This window comes from Tachypleus tridentatus, chromosome 10 (genome assembly GCF_004210375.1).
Source record: "Tachypleus tridentatus isolate NWPU-2018 chromosome 10, ASM421037v1, whole genome shotgun sequence".
NCBI classification, from domain to species: Eukaryota; Metazoa; Arthropoda; class Merostomata; order Xiphosura; family Limulidae; genus Tachypleus; species Tachypleus tridentatus.
Window position 1 is genome coordinate 144,938,440 of NC_134834.1, and position 22,299 is coordinate 144,960,738.

The 22,299-nt window shown below is 35.5% G+C and overlaps 1 protein-coding gene across 6 annotated transcripts in view; it reads right to left on the bottom strand.

Annotated features, from left to right (window-relative positions):
- The window catches only part of LOC143230528 (uncharacterized), a 286,917-nt gene that overhangs the window by 184,211 nt on the left and 80,407 nt on the right, over positions 1–22,299 (bottom strand). For 5 of the 6 annotated variants that reach the window (XM_076464250.1, XM_076464254.1, XM_076464251.1 and 2 more), the window contains one exon: positions 5,078–5,152. In XM_076464250.1, the coding sequence (XP_076320365.1) occupies positions 5,078–5,152 (75 nt within the window). Of the gene's footprint in view, positions 1–5,077; positions 5,153–5,249; positions 5,358–22,299 lie in introns of those variants that run through there. The other variant, XM_076464255.1, reaches the window with a different exon arrangement.

Consider the following 22,299-nt stretch of genomic DNA (forward strand, 5'->3'; position numbering starts at 1 on the left):
TTCGCTTAATTTACTTGGATAACATATCTATTACAAACATACATATCACTTTTATCATGGTTGCTTACAGAAAGATAAAGACGGATGAAAAAATAACGTAAGTCGGGCGGCTTTCGATCACTTCACCTTTGGTAAATACGGTATGTCCGCGAACTTATACCGCTGGAAACCGGGTTTCGTGGTGAGTGGAGCACAGATAGCCTTTTGTGCACCTTTGAGCTTGACAACAAAAACCATTGGTAAATACACATTAGGAATGTGTTCGTGCTTTGTTTCCACCATAAATTATCCATTGTTTTAAAAAACATGTTCACAAAATAAATATCCATAGAGAGCAAAACAAAAATAGAAATATTTAATTTTAAAACATATTTAAATATCATTATAGCATCAAATTGTCTTAGGTTTTGTTGCAATTACGGTAAATTTTGTTTACTTCCAGGATTGTATGTCCCTCTATGGGACAGTGGTAAGTTGAAAAACTTACATTGCTAACATCCGAGGTACAATTCCCTGTGGTGACAGAGTTCAGGCACACACTGTGCAATTTTGCACGAATAAAACTATAATCAAGGTTGTATAAATGATTGGATTGTTGCAATGAGATGCTGTTCTATTTTTAAACATAGCGCTCAAGTACTTTCAGCACAGCGTCACATACTAAACATTTTTTCTCGTCCTAAGAGGGTAAGAAAAAACGTTCATGTATACCCATGCAAAACGTATTACATAAGAAAGTTATTTGCTTAGATCAAAATAGTTATTTACATTTCTTGAGGGCTTCGCCACTACAGTGATGAGTGCGATGAAGTTTGACTGATTGTGATAATACACTTTAAATATTATAGACTTGCTTTCCTATTCTCTGACACTTTTTTTCTATTAACTGGGTAATGTTCATACGTGACAAAATATAGTACCGCACGTTCTAACACTCTTGAGAAACGAGACAGTTTACATGTGAAAAAGTAGTACATATGGTTCTCTTGAAATTCAGTTATTTGTATAAAGGAAATCTGTTTTCTTTGTTGTTGCTGATGATAAGCGCAAAGCTACACGATGGAATATCTGTGCTGTAACCACTGAGTGTATTGAAATCTGATTCCTTTGGGTGATAAGCGCCAGACTTACTTCCGAGACTCTGGGATAGAGGGGCTCCTGTCTTAAACTTGAAACTCTGGCTAAGTGTAATTAGAGAACAAATCCGTTATTTGTTTCAAAATTTTTACGCAAACTCACCCAATAGTTACCTGCACATAACGTCTCCTTAATTCTGAACTGCTAAGACTACCTACCATAAAGTAACTATTTATCAACAACCACCGCCACCAGCTCTTGAACTACTCTCTTTTTCTCTCATATAGTGGGATTAGACTATTACTCTTAGAGTGCACCCACGGCCACAAAGAACATAACGAGTTTCAATGCCAACAGATGACGAATCACGAAGCCTCAGATTGACGATCCGAGCACATTAACCTTAAGGCCACGCCTAACTATGCAAAATAAATAAGAATTGGAACGTAGCTTACACCTAAATACGCTGGTGGCTGTCAGAGTTTTATAGAGCCTCAATTATTTACAGTAGGTGTCTGTGACTCGTTGACGATAAATTTCAACAATAAACTGACAATACATAATCCACCTATTTAAAATAACATATTCTAAAAAAGTCAAATGTAAGTAGAAAAACTCGTACTGCTATTGGTTATTACAGTATTATACATACATTTAAATAATTGTGACATTCACTTTAAAATCCCGACTGTAACTGTTAGTTAATCACAGTTGTATCCAGAGCTTTAAATAACTGTCTCCTTTTCGTCAAAGTCCACACAGGCGAGTTCAATTATTTTAGAACACGTTTTGACAAGACAAATTATTCTCCTTTCTCCTCTATCTATCTATTGTTACTACAATACCAGCTGTGAAACGTGTTCTAGAAATTGCTCATTATGGCTAAATTGATATTCAGTTTAACTTCACTTTTACTAACTAACTTAGTTGCACTAACTTGGCCGCCTATATATATATATTTTACCCAGCCATGAGGTAGAACCTTTTACAAACTACGAGACGTTATAATGCAGCAATATTAACTTAAAGCATCGGAAAATTTTCAGAAGGTTCTAGTCTCATGACAACAACTCACAACAATTGAACTACACAACAGATGACTGGTAAACAGTTACGAAAGAAAACCTGCGATATATATCGCTTCTAAAAATAACTTACTTTAACACTCGCGCTATGAAAACAATCTAAATCACAACATTCATTTTAAATTTAAAAATGAAATGAAACAACAGCATATCTAACAGTGGCTAGTAAGGTTCGTCAAAACCCTCGAATAAGAGAGGATACCAACTGACGATTCAATGCACTACAATCAATATAAGTTTTTATTTAATGACTGCATATTTTTAGTTAAAATGGTTTATTAAATTAACTATATTATTTACTGGGTTAATTTTGGTTTCTGATTTCAGCATTTAATGTTAATACGATCAGAGCAAACTATTTGATTATAATGATTCTATATACCGACCTGGTAATATCATTAACTAATTACATATATTGTTTCATCATTTAGATATTCTCACTGTTAATAATATTTTCAGCCTCGTTCCCAATAATATCTGGGGAGGTTTAGGTTAGTCCTAAATACACATTTTAAGCTAACAATGTAAAACAAGCTCCATTGTAAAATTACGGTAATTAAAGAAAGAACTCATAATATTTTAATGTCTAACCAATACTGTTATAGATAAAAATAATATATAAATAGTATAATTTACTTAGGGAACATAAAAATATTGATTGTGGTTTTGTAGAATTAATTTTATTTTGAAAGAGGAAACATCAGTATATCATAAATAAAAGCTCAGAGGGGCAGCTTTTGATTGGGTTATTAATTTACTTTATTTTTTAAACATTATTACAACGTTTCGACCACTTGTGTGACAGAATCGATGGCGATAGTCACATGAACGGTCGAAACGTTGTAATAAATAAATGAACTATATATAATCTACTCAAACGTTGTATCACTGGACTTTTATTTAAGGTATATAGTAAATTTCTTCTTCTCACAATTAATATAACATGATTGAATTTTCTCCAAATCTACCTAACGTGTCTTTCAACCAATAAAAATTCATTATACAAATCCGACAGTGTAATTTTAAAAGAGCGTGGCATGTATAACAAATGCACTACAACACCTTATTGGATGATTTGTGTCGTCTCAAGTAGCAGGACATTACCAATAGTACAGCCAAAAACTGTTTATGAAGATACAAAATAATAAGTTAACTGAACACTTGAATCGTCCATAACAGTGTTAAACGTAATAAAATAGAAAGCAATATACTGAAAATACTATGACGCGTGTCTAACACATCTTCTTACACTTTAACTAAACTTTGTCACTTTACACAAAGAGCAGGCAACATGAAGTAATAAAGTTAAATATTCTGTAAAAGCGAAAAAAGAACATGGCAAGCTACTACAGTACTAATAATTATTAGGCTTAGAAAGAAAGGTTTCAATATCCAAGTGGTTGAAAGTAAAAGAAATGACAATATTTTTACTACATGTAGTTTACTGATACTTAAAATTCTTTATTTTATTCGTCGGATTCGGACCATGTTTTTGACCAGGGAGGGTCAGTATTGACCTCTTCCTCCCTCTCTGTAATCGTTATTTTGTTTGTACTCTTGCTGAATCCTAGTTAATAAACCTTATTACGATGTTATTATATTCCCTACAGCATATTCAATTTTGCCATTATTCGAAGTTTTAATTAACATACCCTTATCGCGCCATGTCCAATTCATGGGACAATATTAACTCGTATATATTTCACTAGCTTCATTTATGCAAGAAAAAGTTTTTAAAGCTTTGAAGCAGCTGAATTCGAAATATATCAGGTACTCCTCCTTCATTTAGTTAACAAAACGTGAAATCGTTGACGTAATTTTAAAACGGAAAACAATAGAAGAAAAAAGTAAGAGATTGAGTTAAAACTAATCATGATTTTACTCACTGCTCCTGAACTACCAAAATCATAAAATACTAAAATGAAATCCATTTACATCAATTAAAATAAACCCACAATATCTCAAGTTCAACAAAAAAGCTAGTCAGCTCCTTGTATCTCAAACCTCCAAGGAATTTATCGATTTTTCTGCGAGTTATAATCCAAGTGAGTCTACACATATACATGTATTAAAACTCTTTTCAATTGATTTACAAGGGCTTATCAGTTACTTTCTTGCTAGGTGTTACGTACTTGTATATAAAATAGTCGATTTGTCTGTCTCTATGCAATATCATTTCACAAAATATTTCAACCAGTTTTGTGGATCATAAACGTGTGCTATCGCAACCTAAAAACTCCATTATTAATCCTCGTCTGAGGTATTTAATGAAATATCAATGCTATTGTTTCATTCATACCAAAGACGCACATTAAATGACGCTAGATCGAAATGACTCAGTTATCAGTTTTGTATTACGGAACAACATATGGTTAGACTTAACTTCATAAAGGTGTGATATGACGATAACACTATTTGAGACACAAAAAATTATAACGTACGGCCAATCCCACTATTCTTTGGTAAAAGAGTATCCCAAGAGTTGGCGGTGGGTGGTGATGACTAGCTGCCTTCCCTCTAGTCTTACACTGCTAAATTATGGACGGCTAGCGCAGATGGCCCTCGTGTAGCTTTGCGCGAAATTCAAAACAAACAAACAAAACAGTTCAGTTATCCTCAACCCCTGGTGGCTCAATGGTGAAGTTTTTAGCCTTGCGCTTAACACCAGCTGATGTCACTAACATTCGAGACGGGTTTGCTTTTTTTGCGCGAATTAAAATACACAAACGATGACATGTTATAATGGCTACTTCAAAAACTACATAGCATGAGAAACCGCAGTTTGATTACTGTAGCAACACAAAATGGAAAGAAACTTTTTTTTTTTCTAAATTCACACCAAACCGAAAACAAGAAGACAACACGAATACTGAAAATGGATATTATTTTAACTAAACCTACAAATCGATACTGACCTTGCCATCTGGGCTGCATACCTTTACACCTGACAAGGATATCACCAACAGAACCGGTTTCCGACGACGAGTCCCCTGCAGAAACAGGAGAGAGAGAAAAAAACGAACTTGTATATTTTACTATCACTCTTTTCATCTAACACTGTCAAAAAAAGAGATACAAAAAACTTACCTTTTTTTAATGCAGGTAAATCACTATATACACTCTTGATATAAAACAAAAACGGTTCTTCATGTCACATCTTGAATATAACCCTACCTCAAAACGAGTGAACACATGTATCCTTATTCCAGTCAAAAAGGTAGTTAGTATGTAACAACCAAGATGATTGGCTGGAATCTGATTCACGTTAGGCGACTAACCAGTCAAATAATCTCGATCAGTATAAGATAATAAAGATGATTGATTAGTTGTAACCGATCAACCTTTATGTCAAAATAACCCAATCAGCTAATAACGGATTATTTTATTATTTTAAAAAATATATATGCTTTTCTATGGTAAACTACTTTAACACCGAAATCAATGTAATTCCACAGAAAATACACTTAAATCATGACAAAAATTATCTATACATCTTTATGGAGTTATTTACAACTGCTATTCCATTGATTGCAAATTGTTTTATTTCAACAAGTTATATTTAGATGCATAATTTTAAACCTTGGGTAATTAACGTCTTTAACATTTGTTTTACAGAGAAAATAACTTTCTCACTGAATCTCTGCCACAGCAATTGAGGTTTAGAAATTCATTATTTTACAGACTTCTCAGAAAATAATACACCTGATAATTTCACTACGCATGCTTACATACACATTTTCATATATCATATCTCTAGATATGGTATGAAGGCTAGTAACTGACACCATTTTTTCTAAGCCACGTGACGTTCTTGGATTCAATCTAGGAACATGTTTCATTCGTTTATTGTACAATGTTTGGAAAGAAAATATTAAGTTCCTAATTTTAAACTGAATGCCAAAAACGGGGAAGGCAAACGGTTAGCTCCCACCTTCAGTTCTCGAGCTACTATTTTTAGTAATGAATAGTGGAATTGACCAACACATGACAACATCTTCACATCTAAAAGTTCCAGCATATTCGGCGCCGGGTTTCAATACCGCAACCGAGGCAATACGATGAGGAACAATATTTCTAGTTTTACGTATTTCCCTCCTTACACCAGTGGTACAGCGATATGCCTACGGACCTACAACACTAGAAATCACGTTTTGATATCCATGGTGGACACAGCACAGATAATTCATTATTCTGCCTTGTGCTTAACAAACAAAACGGCCCGGCATGGCCAAATGGTTAAGGCACTCGACTCGTAACGTGAGGGTCGCGAGTTCGAATCCCCGTCACACCAAATATGCTCGCCCTATCAGCGGTGGGGGCTTTATAATGTGACTGTCAATCCCACTATTTCGTTGGTAAAAAAGTAACCCAAGAGCTGGCGGTGAATGGTGGTGACTAGCTGCCTTCCTTCTATTCTTACACTGCTAAATTATGGACGGCTAGCGCAGATAGCCCTCTTATAGCTTTGCGCGAGGTTCAAACAAAACATCTTTTATATATATATTAACGATAAGGCTGAACAATAGCATAGTTAGTACTCTTTTTGGTTTTTATGATAGCATGAAACTGTTATACCAAAATATTTTAAGCGATTTTGCTAAAAGTGATTTTATTACTCGCTTTTTAAGCATAAAGGCAAGAAGCAGAGTAATTTTTAAATCGTAAAAATTAGAAATAAGAATACGTGATTACGTTATGAGTAGTATTACCTTACATTCATTGATTAATTGGCTATAAAGCATAATTAAATCAACAAGATATTAACTAGCACGCTAGTAGGTATGTGACACTAAACATTTTATTACTAAGTAATAAAACCAACCTATACAAGGAGCACGCTAAAGAATGGTTCATGAAACAGTCTCTAGATGGCAATCAAACAATATAGATTAGTGTCTCAACTTTACAGCGGTGCTACGAAGACTACACGGTGTCTTTGACACAAATTGTCTAGGAGGCATTCAATATATGATATTATTCATTGGTAAGATCCTTATAATACGTGATAAAAACTGAAAACTCGACTACTGAGCCTGAAATACGATATTTAATGGCTTGCAACTGCCTGTTGATTGAAAGAGGGACATTTCGACCTCTGTACTAGAGAATAGAAGTTAAAATATTTGTCCCTTTTTCATTTAAGAGGTATTTGTAGCCCATTAAAATTCTCAAACCTAATACACTTCCGTTATGAAGTTTTTGTTGTTGTTGTTTTTTTTAATTTCGCGCAAAGCTACACGAGGGCTATCTGTGCTAGCCGTTCCTAATTTTTCAGCGTAAGACTTAGAGGGAAGGCAGCTAGTCAACACTAACCACCGCTAACTCTTGGGCTAGTCTTTAACCAACGAATAGTGGGATTGATGGTCAGATTACGAGTTGAGTGTGTTAACGACCTGGCCATACCGGGCGGGTTATGAAGTTCTCGCTTTCCAAATCGAAAAAAAATAATTTTTGAATGCAATCGGCCAATTGTTTTTCTTAATTTTTTGTTTTGTTGAGCATGCGCATTGCCTAAAGATTATATTTTCCCGAAAGGGGGCCGAAGGCCGCGTAGAGGGATTAACTGTTTTAATGACATGCACCTCTATACAATAGTGTGTTGTCTGTCAGTATGTCAGTCAGTAGACACTAAAACAACGTCAGATAAAAGTCGCTTAACGTCGTGACGTCAGTAGAACGTAAGCATAAATCACGAAAAAAAATATGCATTCTGAAAGTTATAACACAGCATGACACATGAACTTCAAAAGCAAGACAAAAATATTTGTTACTCTTCATTTTCGTTGTGGTTATTCTTGAAACAGAACACTTTCGGGAACCCTGCGGAAGTACATCTAGTACAATGGGGAGGTTTAAGTCTAAGAGAACAACGTAAGTATTCTTTCAAAGAACGTGGTTTACTCAACAAAGTATAGAACTTTTAAAAATGCAGATTAATAAATCGCAACGTATAGGATATTAAAAATAAAAATGAAACCCAATCTATTAAACTGTAGTTATAACGGTTTTAGGGAATTCCACCGCTAATAAAAACCGTGTACAAGGTAAATAAAAACAAAATTAGGCATCTTATAATGTTGAACTGCAAGTTTTCCTATACAATATTTCGAATAAAATCATTAACAATGTTCAGCGCTGGGTTTCAAACCACTGATCACTAGGTCATACGAAACCTACAAAAAATATAAAGCATAACGTTGCAAAACTAACATATTAAAACTTTGTTTTAAATATAGCATATTTGTATCACTTAACACGCTAAAGAAAATAGACGTTTATAATAAAAATTTATGTTATTAGATACGTTTCGAGCATATGTTCTTCGTCGGGCTTAGTTAGCTTTTAAAATAGAGATGAAGGGAATTAAACATACCTTGTTTTCTTTATGATGCTCATGGTAAAAGGGCGCTGCAATCACTTAAAAATACACCAACGTATGATTAAAAACCAAATTGCCATTTCAGTTGTAAAATAACTTTCTTTTATTTGTTTGTTTGTTTTAGTGCAAAGCCACATTCAACTATCTGCTGTGTTAACCGCTGTCCCACAAGAATAACCTTTCTTTCAAATAGCATGAGCTATTGGAACTTATTCCATATTTTCCCAAATTTTCCTTTTTCTAATGTTTTAAGTTCATTTTATTATTTTTTACGACGCTAATAATCACTCATTCTCTCCTTTATTACATAATTTATTTTCATATTTCAATTTCAATTGGTACTGGTTTGAGATACCCTGCTGCTTAACTGGCAATTTGAAAGTCGTGGGATTGAATCTCGTCACCGAACATGCTTACCTTTTCAGTCATTAGTATACAGCAATAAAAAAAAACGCTGCTTTAAAAACTAAATAGACTACACGTATTTTCATGCAGTCGGAATTGGGAGTCGAAACTTTGTCCTTGTTTGTTTGTTTGTTTTGGATTTCGCGTAAAGCTACTCGAGGGTTGTCTGCGCTAACCGTTCCTAATTTAGCAGTGTAAGACTACAGGAGAGACAACTCTTCACCACCACTCACTGCCAACTCTTGGGCTACTCTTTTACCAACGAATAGTGGGAATGACTGTCACATTATAACGCGCCCATGCCTGAAAGAACGAGCACGTTTGGCGTGACGGGGATTCGAACCCGTGATCCTCGGATAGAAAGTCGAGCGTCATAACCACTTGGCCATGCCAGGTCCCATTACATAAGGAACCTGTGGCAATTGTAAGGCCCGCAATAAAATATTTTTCCATAATCTCTTTTACAAATTCTCATCACCTAATGATCGGTAACACATTCATTAGTTCTTGTGAAAATCATTCAGTTGGTATCAAGAGGCATTAGAAAATATTCTAGTCTCATATGCAAGGAATGTTTCACACAGCTAAATAGTGCCTTTTTTTTTTCTCAACAAACGTGTCCGGGGAATAGTTTGTACATAATTATGTCTTTTTTTCTCGACCAACATGACTGTGGAACAATCGTACCCTTTTGTATGTCTTTTTCTCAACCAATGTGTCTGAGGAATAGCTCGTGCACTAGTAGTATATTTCTCGACCAGTGTGTATGAGGAACAGTTTGTTCACCAGTGTTTTATGTTTCTTTCAACGAGCAAAAAGCATTTGCAAATTATCTATTACATTTGCACGTGTAATTTGTTAGTGACTATTTTCTGGTTGGATGAGTCCTATGACAGTGTTATCTGAAGTCTTGAGTGTGGTAGAGATCCACTTTATGCAGTTTCTACATCTTCATATGGGTGTGCTGATACATGTAATAATTCGAGATAGCCATCCGTGGAATCGTCATTGGTCAAGGCTCCACATGTTTTATTCTATGTGAAAATCCTTCCTTAGTATAAAGTTTATAACATATGCCTTCATCCAGAAACTTAAATGAGACAGTATGGCACTGTCGAATAGTTGAGATTTCCCTATTAGTCGAATATATAGGTGTTAAACTTACACCCATGAGAACACAACGGGTTTTAAAAACGTATTAGATTAATCGTTCTATACATGCACATTGGCTGGAAAAACAATTACAGAATTCACTTTATAGGAAGTTGGACCACTCTTGATAGCGATTACATCAGCATTTCGATGATTTCAGAAGATGGTGATGAAAATCCGGTGCTATTAGGCACCATTTTCACAAAAGTATGCAGAACCAAGTAAAGTATGTCCTAACTCATTCCAAAGATTCAGGTACTTCAGTGGCCAGAATAGGTGGTATGAAGTTCATATCAGTTTTTCAAAACCTGTCACACGAACTCAATGGACGATGGCAATACCGCCAATAAACACTTCCATCAATGTTTGGATATATGAGTAGCATTATACGAATTTACTGGTTGCCAACAACCGAAAACAATCCATCAATCCTACTCCTTTCTTAATAGGATTATATGTCTTTATTATCATGCCACTTTAATATAATGATGGCATGATACATCGTGGGTCAAATGATTCGTGTGTTTCTACTATAACAATATGAATCATTTCATCTGTTCGAAACAACATAAAACGTGACTCATCAGGCCACATGACCTTCATCCATTAATCTAAATTTCAATTGTGCCAGTCTCAGCACCATTCAAGGAAAGTTTTCTGGTATTTGTCGAAAATCAGGGGTTTGTAAATGGGTGCCATACAAGATCCAATACAGCGTTCACTCTTCAAGGAACATTATTCTAATGATTAAATATGGTGTGTGATGCCCTTCGGTGTCGAACGTATCCATGACTTGCGTGACTATTGCACGTCTGTAGTTTACAACAACTCATCCTATTAATTGCCAATCCCTGTTGACACTGCTAATTTTACGTCTCGTTTCCCACTAGCCCCTAAGTGTTTATACATTCCAGGAGAGACCGTCTTTACGAACACATTTGTCTATACTGCTTGAGCATCATGGCTTCTCCTTTCGAAATCATTGTGCTTACTCAAGTCACGTAGTGGATAATGTTCACCATTACAGTTACCTTTTACTTATACCTCAATGCTCACATGGTACCAAGCATAACGTGCACGTTGGTATTCTAGTATAATCTGTCTACTGTAATACTAATTACTAATTAATTTTAGCTTTACTTCTGTTATTGGACCTGGGATGCCAACGCCAAGAGGTTAGGTTCCCTTACCCCAGTTGGCTGAACCTTATTTTAGTCTTCCTTTATTTGGAGACCAGTTACCTTCCCACAACTGACTGCAGGCAGTGAAGGTTGATATAGATGTGGGACGTGGTGAACTTGAACACCTAGATCTCGCTCTCCTACATTATTTTTATTTTCATTTATTTTATGTTTCTTCCTCCTTCTCTAATATGGGAGCCCATCTAACAGTGGTTAATACTGTATTTTGTGGTTGTTAAAACTTGTTCGATAATCAAAGCTTTTTTAATCACAGATTTGGCCTTGTAGTTTTTAATGCAGTCCTTCCTTTTGATCTATATTTCAACAGTTTAGCAACTATTATGTGTTTAGATACGAACACATATACACATATGTATGAATTATTAATGGATATGTGATAAGAATGATGAAAGATATGGATTGGATAGAAGCGTGATCACAATCATTTGGTATAGTTACCATATAGCAAGCATTAAACACCCAAGTTTTTCAAATGTACCTGCAGTAGTTTTGGGAAACTTAAATACATGTTTTTAAATGTTTTCAATGAATCAGAAGATGGGGGGTTGCAGGGGATTTTTTCTGAACACGTGAAATAAGCAATATCTGCATAATGAGACACTTTCCAATATCTTCTACGAATAGATACTGGAGTCAACAGATCCATCTGCGTAACAAGCGTACTGTATAGAGATCTTTGTACTATAAAAAGCATGACGATCAATTCATCTGCTGTGCTTCCAACATATCTAGTACCATCTGTACAGGTGATTTTATACAGCTGGCAATCCAGATGTGCTGCTTTCATCCATCCCATACAACTGTTCAAGGTAGCTACAAAATTGTCATGTCTACAATCGTATATTGGTTTTCTTCCAGTCGAAAGGCACAGTACTGAGTCGTTTTCTAAAACATACAGACGCACACACTCATTATTTAAACACAAGAAAGCAACACCAATGATGAGAAGTGATAAAAACAGGAATCGATGCGAGAAAATCAACTTTTCATAAGAACAACAACCGTCCAAACCAGGAAAATTAGCTTCACTTAATAAAGACAATCTTACAGTCCAATCAGAAAGTATAAGTTGGAAAATAATCGACCACAAACGTTGCCCAACAAATAAAACCAAGCTTTAATTACAGTATTCGTTTTCGTTTCGTGAAATGTGTTCAATTGTTAGGCTTACATACAACATTAAAACTCCATTAATGTAGTCTCCGGCTAAATGTTTAAATCGATAGATTCTACATTCCGTGATTGAGGAAAATATAATTATTGTCTCGTCATTTCCATTCAGCCTTCTACTTACTGCAAAAGTCAGACACTTCTTGCATGATTGCAAGTAACATCAATAAAATGTTATCATCGTAAACTGAACTTGATTTTTACGAGAAAGTTAACGTGGAAATTAACAACGAAATCTTAAGCTGTTAAACCAATATATTTGACTTTCTGCCTCTTGAAAAAACAATAACAAAAACCTGTATGCTATTTCAAAATTACGAGTGAGGTCAAACTACGTATATCTTTAAATATTACAAATTTATGATCAAGTGCAAAGAAACAGCTAGACTCAATTTGTAAAACGTGTATAGTCAATATGAAATTAAACTAAACTATATTTTTTTATCTTAACACACACACACACGTGTATATAATGATGATGGTTCAACAATAATATTTGGTTCGAGTGTGTGTGTTTTTCTTATAGCAAAGCCACATCGAGCTGTCTGCTGTATCCACCGAGGGGAATCTAGTCCCTGATTTCGGCATTTTAAATCCGAAGACTTACCGCTGCCCCTACGGGGGATTTTTGGTTCGAATATCACCAATGGCTATGTGGTTAAAATTACATTTGTCATTATCAACTTTAAAAACACATTATGCGGCACTCTCTAAACGCAAGGGTATGTCCATTGTGGTAATAGCGCGTGGGCAAACAACCCCCATCCACCCGACTTATTACGTTTGTTTGGTTTGTTTTGAATTTCGTGCAAACCTACTCGAGGGATATCTGCGTTAGCCGTCTCTAATATAGCAGTGTAAGACTAGAGAGAAGGTAGGTAGTCATCATCACCCACCGCCAAATCTTGGGCTAGTATTTTACCAACGAATAGTGGGATTCACCGTCATATTATAACACTCATAGGGCTGAGAGGTCGAGCACGTTTGATGTAACGGGGATTCGAACCCGTGACACCCAGAATGCAAGTAAAACGCCCTAACCACATCTTAAACACAACAAAATGTGATCTGACTGCAGTTAAAATGATTCACTTATGTAAAAGTACATAGACGTTTTTGGAAACATCTGTACGTGAAGACAAATAGATATCATTTTCAGGTTCAGCGTGCAGGAATTACTATAAAACATGCAAAAATATCAAGACAATAAAACTACCGCAGGCCTGTGTAATTCGCTACTACTTCATTTTCTTGGCAACGTCACCAACCGATTCCTTTTTTTGATTTTTGTTTTGCTTCAGATTAACTTTTTCCTCTCGTGCAATCTAAATGCTGGTAATAACTGGGGGTGGAGTACAGACTATACTTATCACCGCCCTGATGTTGTATTGTGTTCAGACTTTAAGGATAGAGATTCGAATCAAGATTTTCTTTCTGGTTTGCCTTGCGATTCTTGTTCCTGATCCCATAGCTTTTTACTTGCGGGTTCCAATCCCTGTCATTGGACATGATCGCCCTTTCAGCCGCGGAAACGTTATAACGTTAATCCAATCCCACTATTCATTAGTAAAACAGCAAGCCAAGAGTTGGCGGTGGGTGGTGTTGAATAACTGCCTTCCTTCTAATCTGTCATTGCTAAATTAAAGACAGCTAACTCAGACAGCGAGATGTAGTTTTGTACAAAATTAAAAAAAGAAAACAAAACTTTAACTTTATATAAACTGTTCCTCAAGTGGCACTCAACCACTTGGATAAGTACAAAACCACCTCAATCCAGGATATCGACGAAGTACTTAACGCCATATCTTGTTATGAGGTCGTTATTGAATTGGCGACCATAAAACAAACCTTGGACCTTTTACACTTTTCTTCTTGTACTTTTTTTACATTATATTAATTGAGCATGTTTGTTGGACAAAACTTTGCTGCAATAACAGTTTATATGCTGAAGCTTGAACAAAATCGCAGGGTTTAGCCAGTCAGTGAGAGCTGGAGACATAACTGTTACAGCTCGTTAAACGCCCTCTTTGAATAGAACTTGTAAACTCTATGTCCATCTAGTGTTTATTATATCAACAATACTTTCTTTAATACCAAGAGCTAGCGGCCTTTAACAACATCGAAAAACTTCATACGCTTGTTACGTTTCAAAAATATGTCACTAGCAACAATTTTTGTTACGCTATGTAACACAAAATTTGTTTCTGGATACTATGTATCATTTCTTAATTGCTTACGTTGTAAAAGTACAGAAAATGGCTATCATTCTTTTCAAACTTTGCTTTTGTGGCCTGGATAATAAAATTTAGAAATTAACTTATTTTCTATGTAAAAACGGGCAAATTTTCACATTTTCATTTCCATAAGGTCTGAATAAAACAACATATGAATCAAAATTTACATCTATTTATACTAATGTTATAAAAAATGTTTAGAAGTGAGTAGTTTCTCGAGATTTGCGACTGTAATGTGAATCACTTTCACGTATCAACCCCAAATATAGTCTCCCAGCATGTTTTGTTATACGATTCCGGGTCACAAAAGCAAAGCTTGAAGAGAGAAATAGGTTTTTTCATTTACTTTAGGCATAAGCAATTAGTAATTACACTTTCTGCCCAAAAACAAGAAAAAGTAAAACTTTTGTTACATAGTGTTATTTATTAATATTTAATAATATTAATTATATGTTTGTGTGTATTTCTTTTAGTAAAGTCACATCGGGCTATCTGCTGTGTCTACCAAGAGGAATATTAATTTTATATATTTGTAGTTGATATCACGATATTAACTAAACACTAAGTACCTAATTTCACTATAGTGTTATCATGTATAATGTTTTGATAGGAAAATAATGGGCTCATAATGTGGACTTGATTAACAACAGAGGCTGCTGATGTAAGCTATTTTATTCTTATCAAATAAATCACCTCACACGTTCAAAAAAACAAACAATTCAAAGTCACGTCAAGAATGGCAATGGTCATGCCAAGTACACTATAATTAAGCCTACGTCAGTAAATACGCAAAGGGTATGGCTCACACTTTTAAAAGAATACTACATATAGTTTTCTTTCTTAGTAGAACAACCAAAAGGTCACTTTGCAATATTGTCAATTCTTTGTTACAGGACAACCGATAACTGGGGTAAGGGGGATTATCCCCGTGTCCGAGATCAATAGGGGACCCATACAAGAATTTGCCAAATTGCTAATGCAGATGGCCCTTGTGTAGCTTTGCGTGAAATTAAAAAAAAAACAACAACAAATAATTTGAACCTGCAACAGACCGCTGAAAATTTTACAAAAAGAGATCTTAAGAAAATTTCGGTACAGGTAGTTTGTTTGTTTTGGAATTTCGCTCAAAGCTACTCGAGGGCTATCTGTGCTAGTCGTCCCTAATTTAGCAGTGTAAGACTAGAGGGAAGGCAGCTAGTCATCACCACCCACCGCCAACTCTTGGGCTACTCTTTTACCAACGAATAGTGGGATTGACCGTAACATTATACACCCCCCACGGCTGGGAGGGCGAGCATGTTTAGCGCGACGCGGGCGCGACCCTCGGATTACGAGTCGCACGCCTTACGCGCTTGGCCATGCCAGGCCTGGTACAGGTAGAAAAAGTATTTATCTTGCATTTAATAAAACCTTACTTCCCTTCTGATACACCACCTTCGGATAAAACAAATACTAAAAATGCCAGTGGTTGAGCAGCAAAGTCACAAGTTCAAAACTATTCACCAGTAAGCCGTGAGCTCCTACCCCTCAGTCTACAACCCGATCATTTGACTAGTATTAACGCACTAGGATTTCAACAATGATTTGAAATATTTTAATTCGTTTAATGTAATACTTTTGTGAACAAATATTTCGGAGAATGTTTAAGGCTAACAACAAAAAACAGTTCAAACGGAATGAAAAATAACTGATTCTTTCTCATTAAAAACAAACTGCAAATACAATGAAATATCTTATGAAGAATTCACGAGCAAGTATTCCTAGCACAAACAACACATTACATATTACTCTCTGAGCAAATGGTAGTATTGATATTTTAGCAACTGTATATGATCAGCTATAAGCTCAGTGTATTTTTCAACTGGAAAAAAAAAAAAAAAGCCGAAACACTAATCACACATATCTTGCACAGGGAGTATAGCTTGTATCGCCATCTATTGACTACAATAAGCAACTTGTATTATTATTTTAACAGTTTGTACACACGTGTATATAGTTTAAAATTAGTTGGCGTTACATACTTAATAAGAGAATTACATTGTTTTTCGCTGCAAGGTATGCGAATTTGAAATCTTTTTTAATGATTGGTTTATTGGGTTTCTTTTCCTTTCAGAGCAACTAAATATAACGACTAACCAATTCGATTATTAGTACATTGAACAATGTCATATCATTGGTTATTAGTACACTGAACAAGTTCATTTCGTTTGTTATTAGTACATTGAACAAGTACATTTCGTTTGTTATAAGTACACTGAACAGTGCCATATCATTGCTTATTAGTACATTGAACAGTACCATATCGTTGCTTATTAGTACATTAAACAGTGCCATATCGTTGCTTATTACTACATTGAACAGTGCCATATCGTTGCTTATTAGTACATTAAACAGTGCCATATCGTTGCTTATTAGTACATTAAACAGTGCCATATCGTTGCTTATTACTACATTGAACAGTGCCATATCGTCGCTTAATAGCACACTGAACAATGTCATATCATTGGTTATTAGTACAATGAGTTAGATTATCCAGTTGTACTACACGTTAAGTGCAAAACAAAATTCTTACCAGAGTCGAAGCGTTCTTTAATGATATTACTAAGTAATTAGTAATTTCTGTGACAAAGCTTCCCATTTCAGCCAAAGCAAAATAAGATTTTTAAGGGAAACTCAGTTGTACTGCACGTTTTCTTCGATACAAAAAAAAAAAAAGAGAGAGAGAAAGGATAAATATATAAAATTTAAAACTAAGTTCTGTGGATGAGTACATTTTAAAAGAACTGGTAACATATTACCAAGCATGAAAGAACTTTTCTTCTTCAGAATAACGATCGTCTAAAATCAATCCCACGCCTTAATCAATCACCTGATCTGCCAAACACAATGTACCTTCTCAACCTGAATTTTGTTTTTACAATAGAATCTGGCTCAATAATGCGTTCATTGTTCAACCTTACTTCGCGTGGAAGCTTTAGCTTAGAACGAGTTTTTTTTTTATCGCTTAGCATATTCATATTATTAAGATTTGTAAGTTCTTTCTTACTTTAAGGCACTAGTCTCAAGTGGATTTCTGCAACTCGACACCGCTAGAGTTCAGGATGAAGGTCAACCTGTGTGTTACCAATAAATATAACATAAAATACAAGAGGATAAGGCTTTGATTAAGTTACCAAGACACTCTGGTCAAGTAGTCAGAATCGGATCATAAAGCCATGAAATTAAGTAATGTTAAAAAGTCCCCAAGTTAGAAACGTCGAATAAGCAACCATTAAGCCATAAGAGATTTGTTTGTTTGGAATTAAGCATAAAGCTACACAATGGGCTATTTGTGCTCTGCCCACCATAGATATCAAATCCGGTTTATAGCAGTGTGAGTCCGCAGACATGCCGCTGTGCCACTAGGGGACGCCGTAAGAGATACAAGGCACGTTTCAAAACTCAAACCAGTACTTATTTTATTTCATTCCTTGACTAGTAGCTGAAATGTTCAGACGTGAGAACTCATCCATGCCATGTTGCCTTCATCGGTCAGTTCAAACCTAACGTCTCAGTTGACCCCAGAAAAACTAGAATCCTTCGCCGAGGAGGCATATTACTGCAGCTTTCAACACTCCAGGACCATGCATATCTACGTAGACCATGGAAAGCAGATATCAACGTTCAGTGCTCTCCTACTAAAAGTTCAAGTTGCCTATATTCGATATTTATTAAGAACGTTCATTTACCTATAACTCCAGCTGAAATTCAATATTCTCTGGAAACAACAAACTCCACGAAACTCCATGCAGCTCACAGAATTCATTCCAAGACCACAGAATTGCCAACTAACTTTGTTAAAGTCGTGACCGGCAATAAACAGGTAGCTGATTTTATACTTAACCACGGATGTACCCTACAATATTTTCATTTTGTGCCGGACGCCCTCGACGTCGAGGAACTAATCTTCAAAATGTGAAGTCTGTCAATCAGAGTACCCCTCGTCCAGTAAGCTTTTCATCTTCATGTATGCCAATTATCTCTGCTGCAAGCAGACGTATCAACCGCTATAGATATTAACATCACGTTCAGCAAGAAGACACAAACAAGATTCACAAGAAGACACCAATCGTCCTAGACCGAAATAGAACGACTCATTGAGATAGATAGAATCGATCACTCAGTTTTGTATCCACGAACTACCTATTTTTATCCTCCTAGTACCTTAGATCGATCTTTTGATCGATCGCAGACTTAACACGTGTTTTATCGTTGTATATTTTTGAGTGTTCTTTGTTATAAGCTTTACTAACCCTGATTTTTTTCCAGCAACTTCCGGGCACGGTCAGGGTAGATTTTTTGGCGTCCTGATCGTGAAAGTGGGTTTTCTCGGGGTACTCCCGTTTCTCCCCACAGCAAATTCTTAGGTTTTTGGATCTACAGATCCCTATCCTGTTGTGTTGTTGTGTTGTTTTATTTTTTTGTAGAGTCAGTATTTAACCTACCACGGACCACCATTGGACCTTTGCCCCTAGATTGCATTACTAACCCGTTAACTTTAAATCTTGTCGGTTTAGCTATTAATAATCAATCACTAGCCCAGTTAAATTTTACTTCACGAGTAGGGCGAAGAGGAGGTCTCTTCTGAGAGCCCTCGGTTGCTTTGCATCTCTTCTTGACATGCAAAGTGTTAAATTAAAATACCTGACACGAATTTTATTTATTTATTTATTTTATTTTATTGCTAGGAACTTATTAACAAACAGTTCAATATTGTACTTCGTATTGCCACTTAGTAATATGTATGTGACGTAACAGACCTTTTGCACCCAATACTCTGTGCAATATTTCAACAATGTAACAACAACGAAATGCTTGAAGATAAATGGTACTATAAAAGGACCTTTTTAGAAACTGATTTAAATCCTTGCAAACCGAGAACAATAATTATTCTCACGTTTACATCAACAGCACAGCTGAAAATGCGGGAAATACTTTATGGTATTACGAAGGTTCGAACCTGGCTCGTCAACCATTAAATCTAGAACTTTTCCACAAGATTAACCAGCACTCCCAGTTTCCACTGAACAGGGTTAGAATCCAAGCCCAATTTCAGTCATGTCGGAAAACAACAACAGTTTTAGCAAGGTTTCAAACACAGCGAAAATATCTTATCGTCTGTTTATTCTCGATCTTAAACATCATTGATAAATAACGTTTCCTCTGGAAAAGGCTTAACCACATTTTAACTAAAAATTTCAAGTAAAAATAATCCAATAAAGTATTAATTCCTTGTAGCAACGCTTTTTACTATATCATTTCCAATTACACTCATAACAGGAACTGGACATCACCTTAAAATAAACGAGTTAAGGACTTTTTTAACTTAAATTCATAAAACGACTATCTTCTATTTTGTGACGCATAGTCCATAATAGCAGTCTTACATGGATTTAGCTCTGAATCATATAAAGACCATCGTTTGGAATTATAAACAAGACGTTCGTGGGTTTTATCTATATGTTGCTGTTACAACCACAAGATTGTCTGATGACATTTTAATGATACGTTATTGTAACTTGCGGGTAGCGAGATTAAATTTTCAAAATCAAAAGTTATCTACAGCAACAACATTAAATAAAATGTGGTGTATTATACTTCTAAAATACTACTAACATATTTTTCTCACTCAGGCAGTTAAAACTGAAGTGTTGATAACACTATGTAACACAAATTTTATTCTTGGATAGTATGTGTTATTTCTTGATTGCTTTTGAAAATGACCATCATTCCCTTCAAACTTTACTTTTGTGACCTGGATGATGAAATTTAGAAATTAACCTATTTTCTATGTAAAAACGGGCAAATTTGCACATTTTCATTTATATAAGGTCTGAATAAAAAAACATATGAATAAAGATTTACATGTATTTACACTAAAGTTATACCAAAATATAAAAAAATGTTTAGAAGTAAGTAGTTTTTCGAGATTGCGACTATAATGTAAATCACTTTCAAGTATTAGCCCCCAAATATAGTCTCCCATTATGTTTTCGTTATACGCTCCTTGGTAGCGGCGTTCAAAGTCCAGTACATCTTGGTGGAAGCACTCGCCTTGCTCCTCTGAGTATGCTCCCATGTTCTCCTTGAATTTATCAAGATGAGTGTCAAAAATATGGACTTTCAGGGACACCCTGCAGTCTATTTTGCCGTCGTTCTTCGCCAGAGCTTCAACTAGTTCCACATAATTTTCGGCCTTATGATTGCCCAAGAAGCCCCGAACCACTGCGACAAAGCTGCTCAAGCTTTATTTTCCTTCCTACTGAGTTTCTTGGGGAACTCTGTGCACTCCAGGATCTTCTTTATTTGTGGTCCAACAAAGACACCAGCTTTTTCCTTAGCCTCAGACAGTTTAGGGAAGAAGTTTCGAAGGTACTTCAAAGCTGCAGACTCCTTATCAAGAACTGTGACAAATTGTTTCATAAGACTCAATTTTATGTCCAATGATGGAAAGAACACCTTCTGGAGGTCCACTAGTGGCTCACACTTGACATTGTGCCTCCCCACAGAGAACTCGGTCTGTTGTGGCTTGTGCTTCCTGTTGGAGTGCGCTGCGGTGTCCCTGCTGTCTCAAAGGCAAAGATAACAGGTAAACTTGGTATAGCCTCCTTGGATAGGTCTAGTTGTTCACTTAGGCAGCTGGAACTAAACTGGAGTGGTGAGTGGTAAGCCCCTGTATATATATATTACTATAGAAAGTTCTAAAAAATTCTAAAAGGTTCTTGAAAATTTTCGTAAAGTCTACAACATTATAGAAAGTTCTTGAAAATTCTTATAAGGTTGAGAAAATTCTCTATCAGCTACTCAGCATTGAATCTACCTGGAATGTTCTGGAAAATGGATAAATTTGAAAATTTCATTAACCAGGTCACAAAAGCAAGGTTTGAAGAGGAAAATAGGTCTTTTCCATTTACTTTAGGCATAAGCAATTGGAAAATAACCCTTTCTGCCCAGGAACAAAAAAATGTAAAAATTTTGTTACATAGTGTAATTTTTAGTCTCGTATTTATGAATGTATATTACTCTCCTTCTGAAACCTCCTCAACTTTGTAAAAATTGGATAATCTTTAGTTCCGTCTTTTCTTCTCGTGTAACTTTCACAAACCTGGTGAGAACTTGAAGAAAGTTTAGTTTCGTTTTTCTCCTTCTGGAACTTCCACTTTTAGGTATGTAGATCCATTCGGACTTAACGCAATCACGGTGAAAACTAGGCTGAGTATTTATTATACGTACACATAACAAGTATGTGACGAGGACAATCCAATTAGCTGTTTTCAACCTGGTGGCCAACAGTTGTTGATAAAACAGATGATGAAAAAGGCACAACGATTCACACATTTCGAAGAAATCAATTTAATTAGATAATAAATACGGGTAAAACTATTGTACTTATATGAAAATGTTAAACTCAATAACTGAGTAATATAACAACAAAGAAAATTTGTCTAAAATAATTATAGGTCTAATATCATGAGCGTAAACGAATAATCAAACTTTCTCTCGATCTGTTTCGTCAAAATAATTACATGTAAAACAAGGTGTTTGATTATCACAGA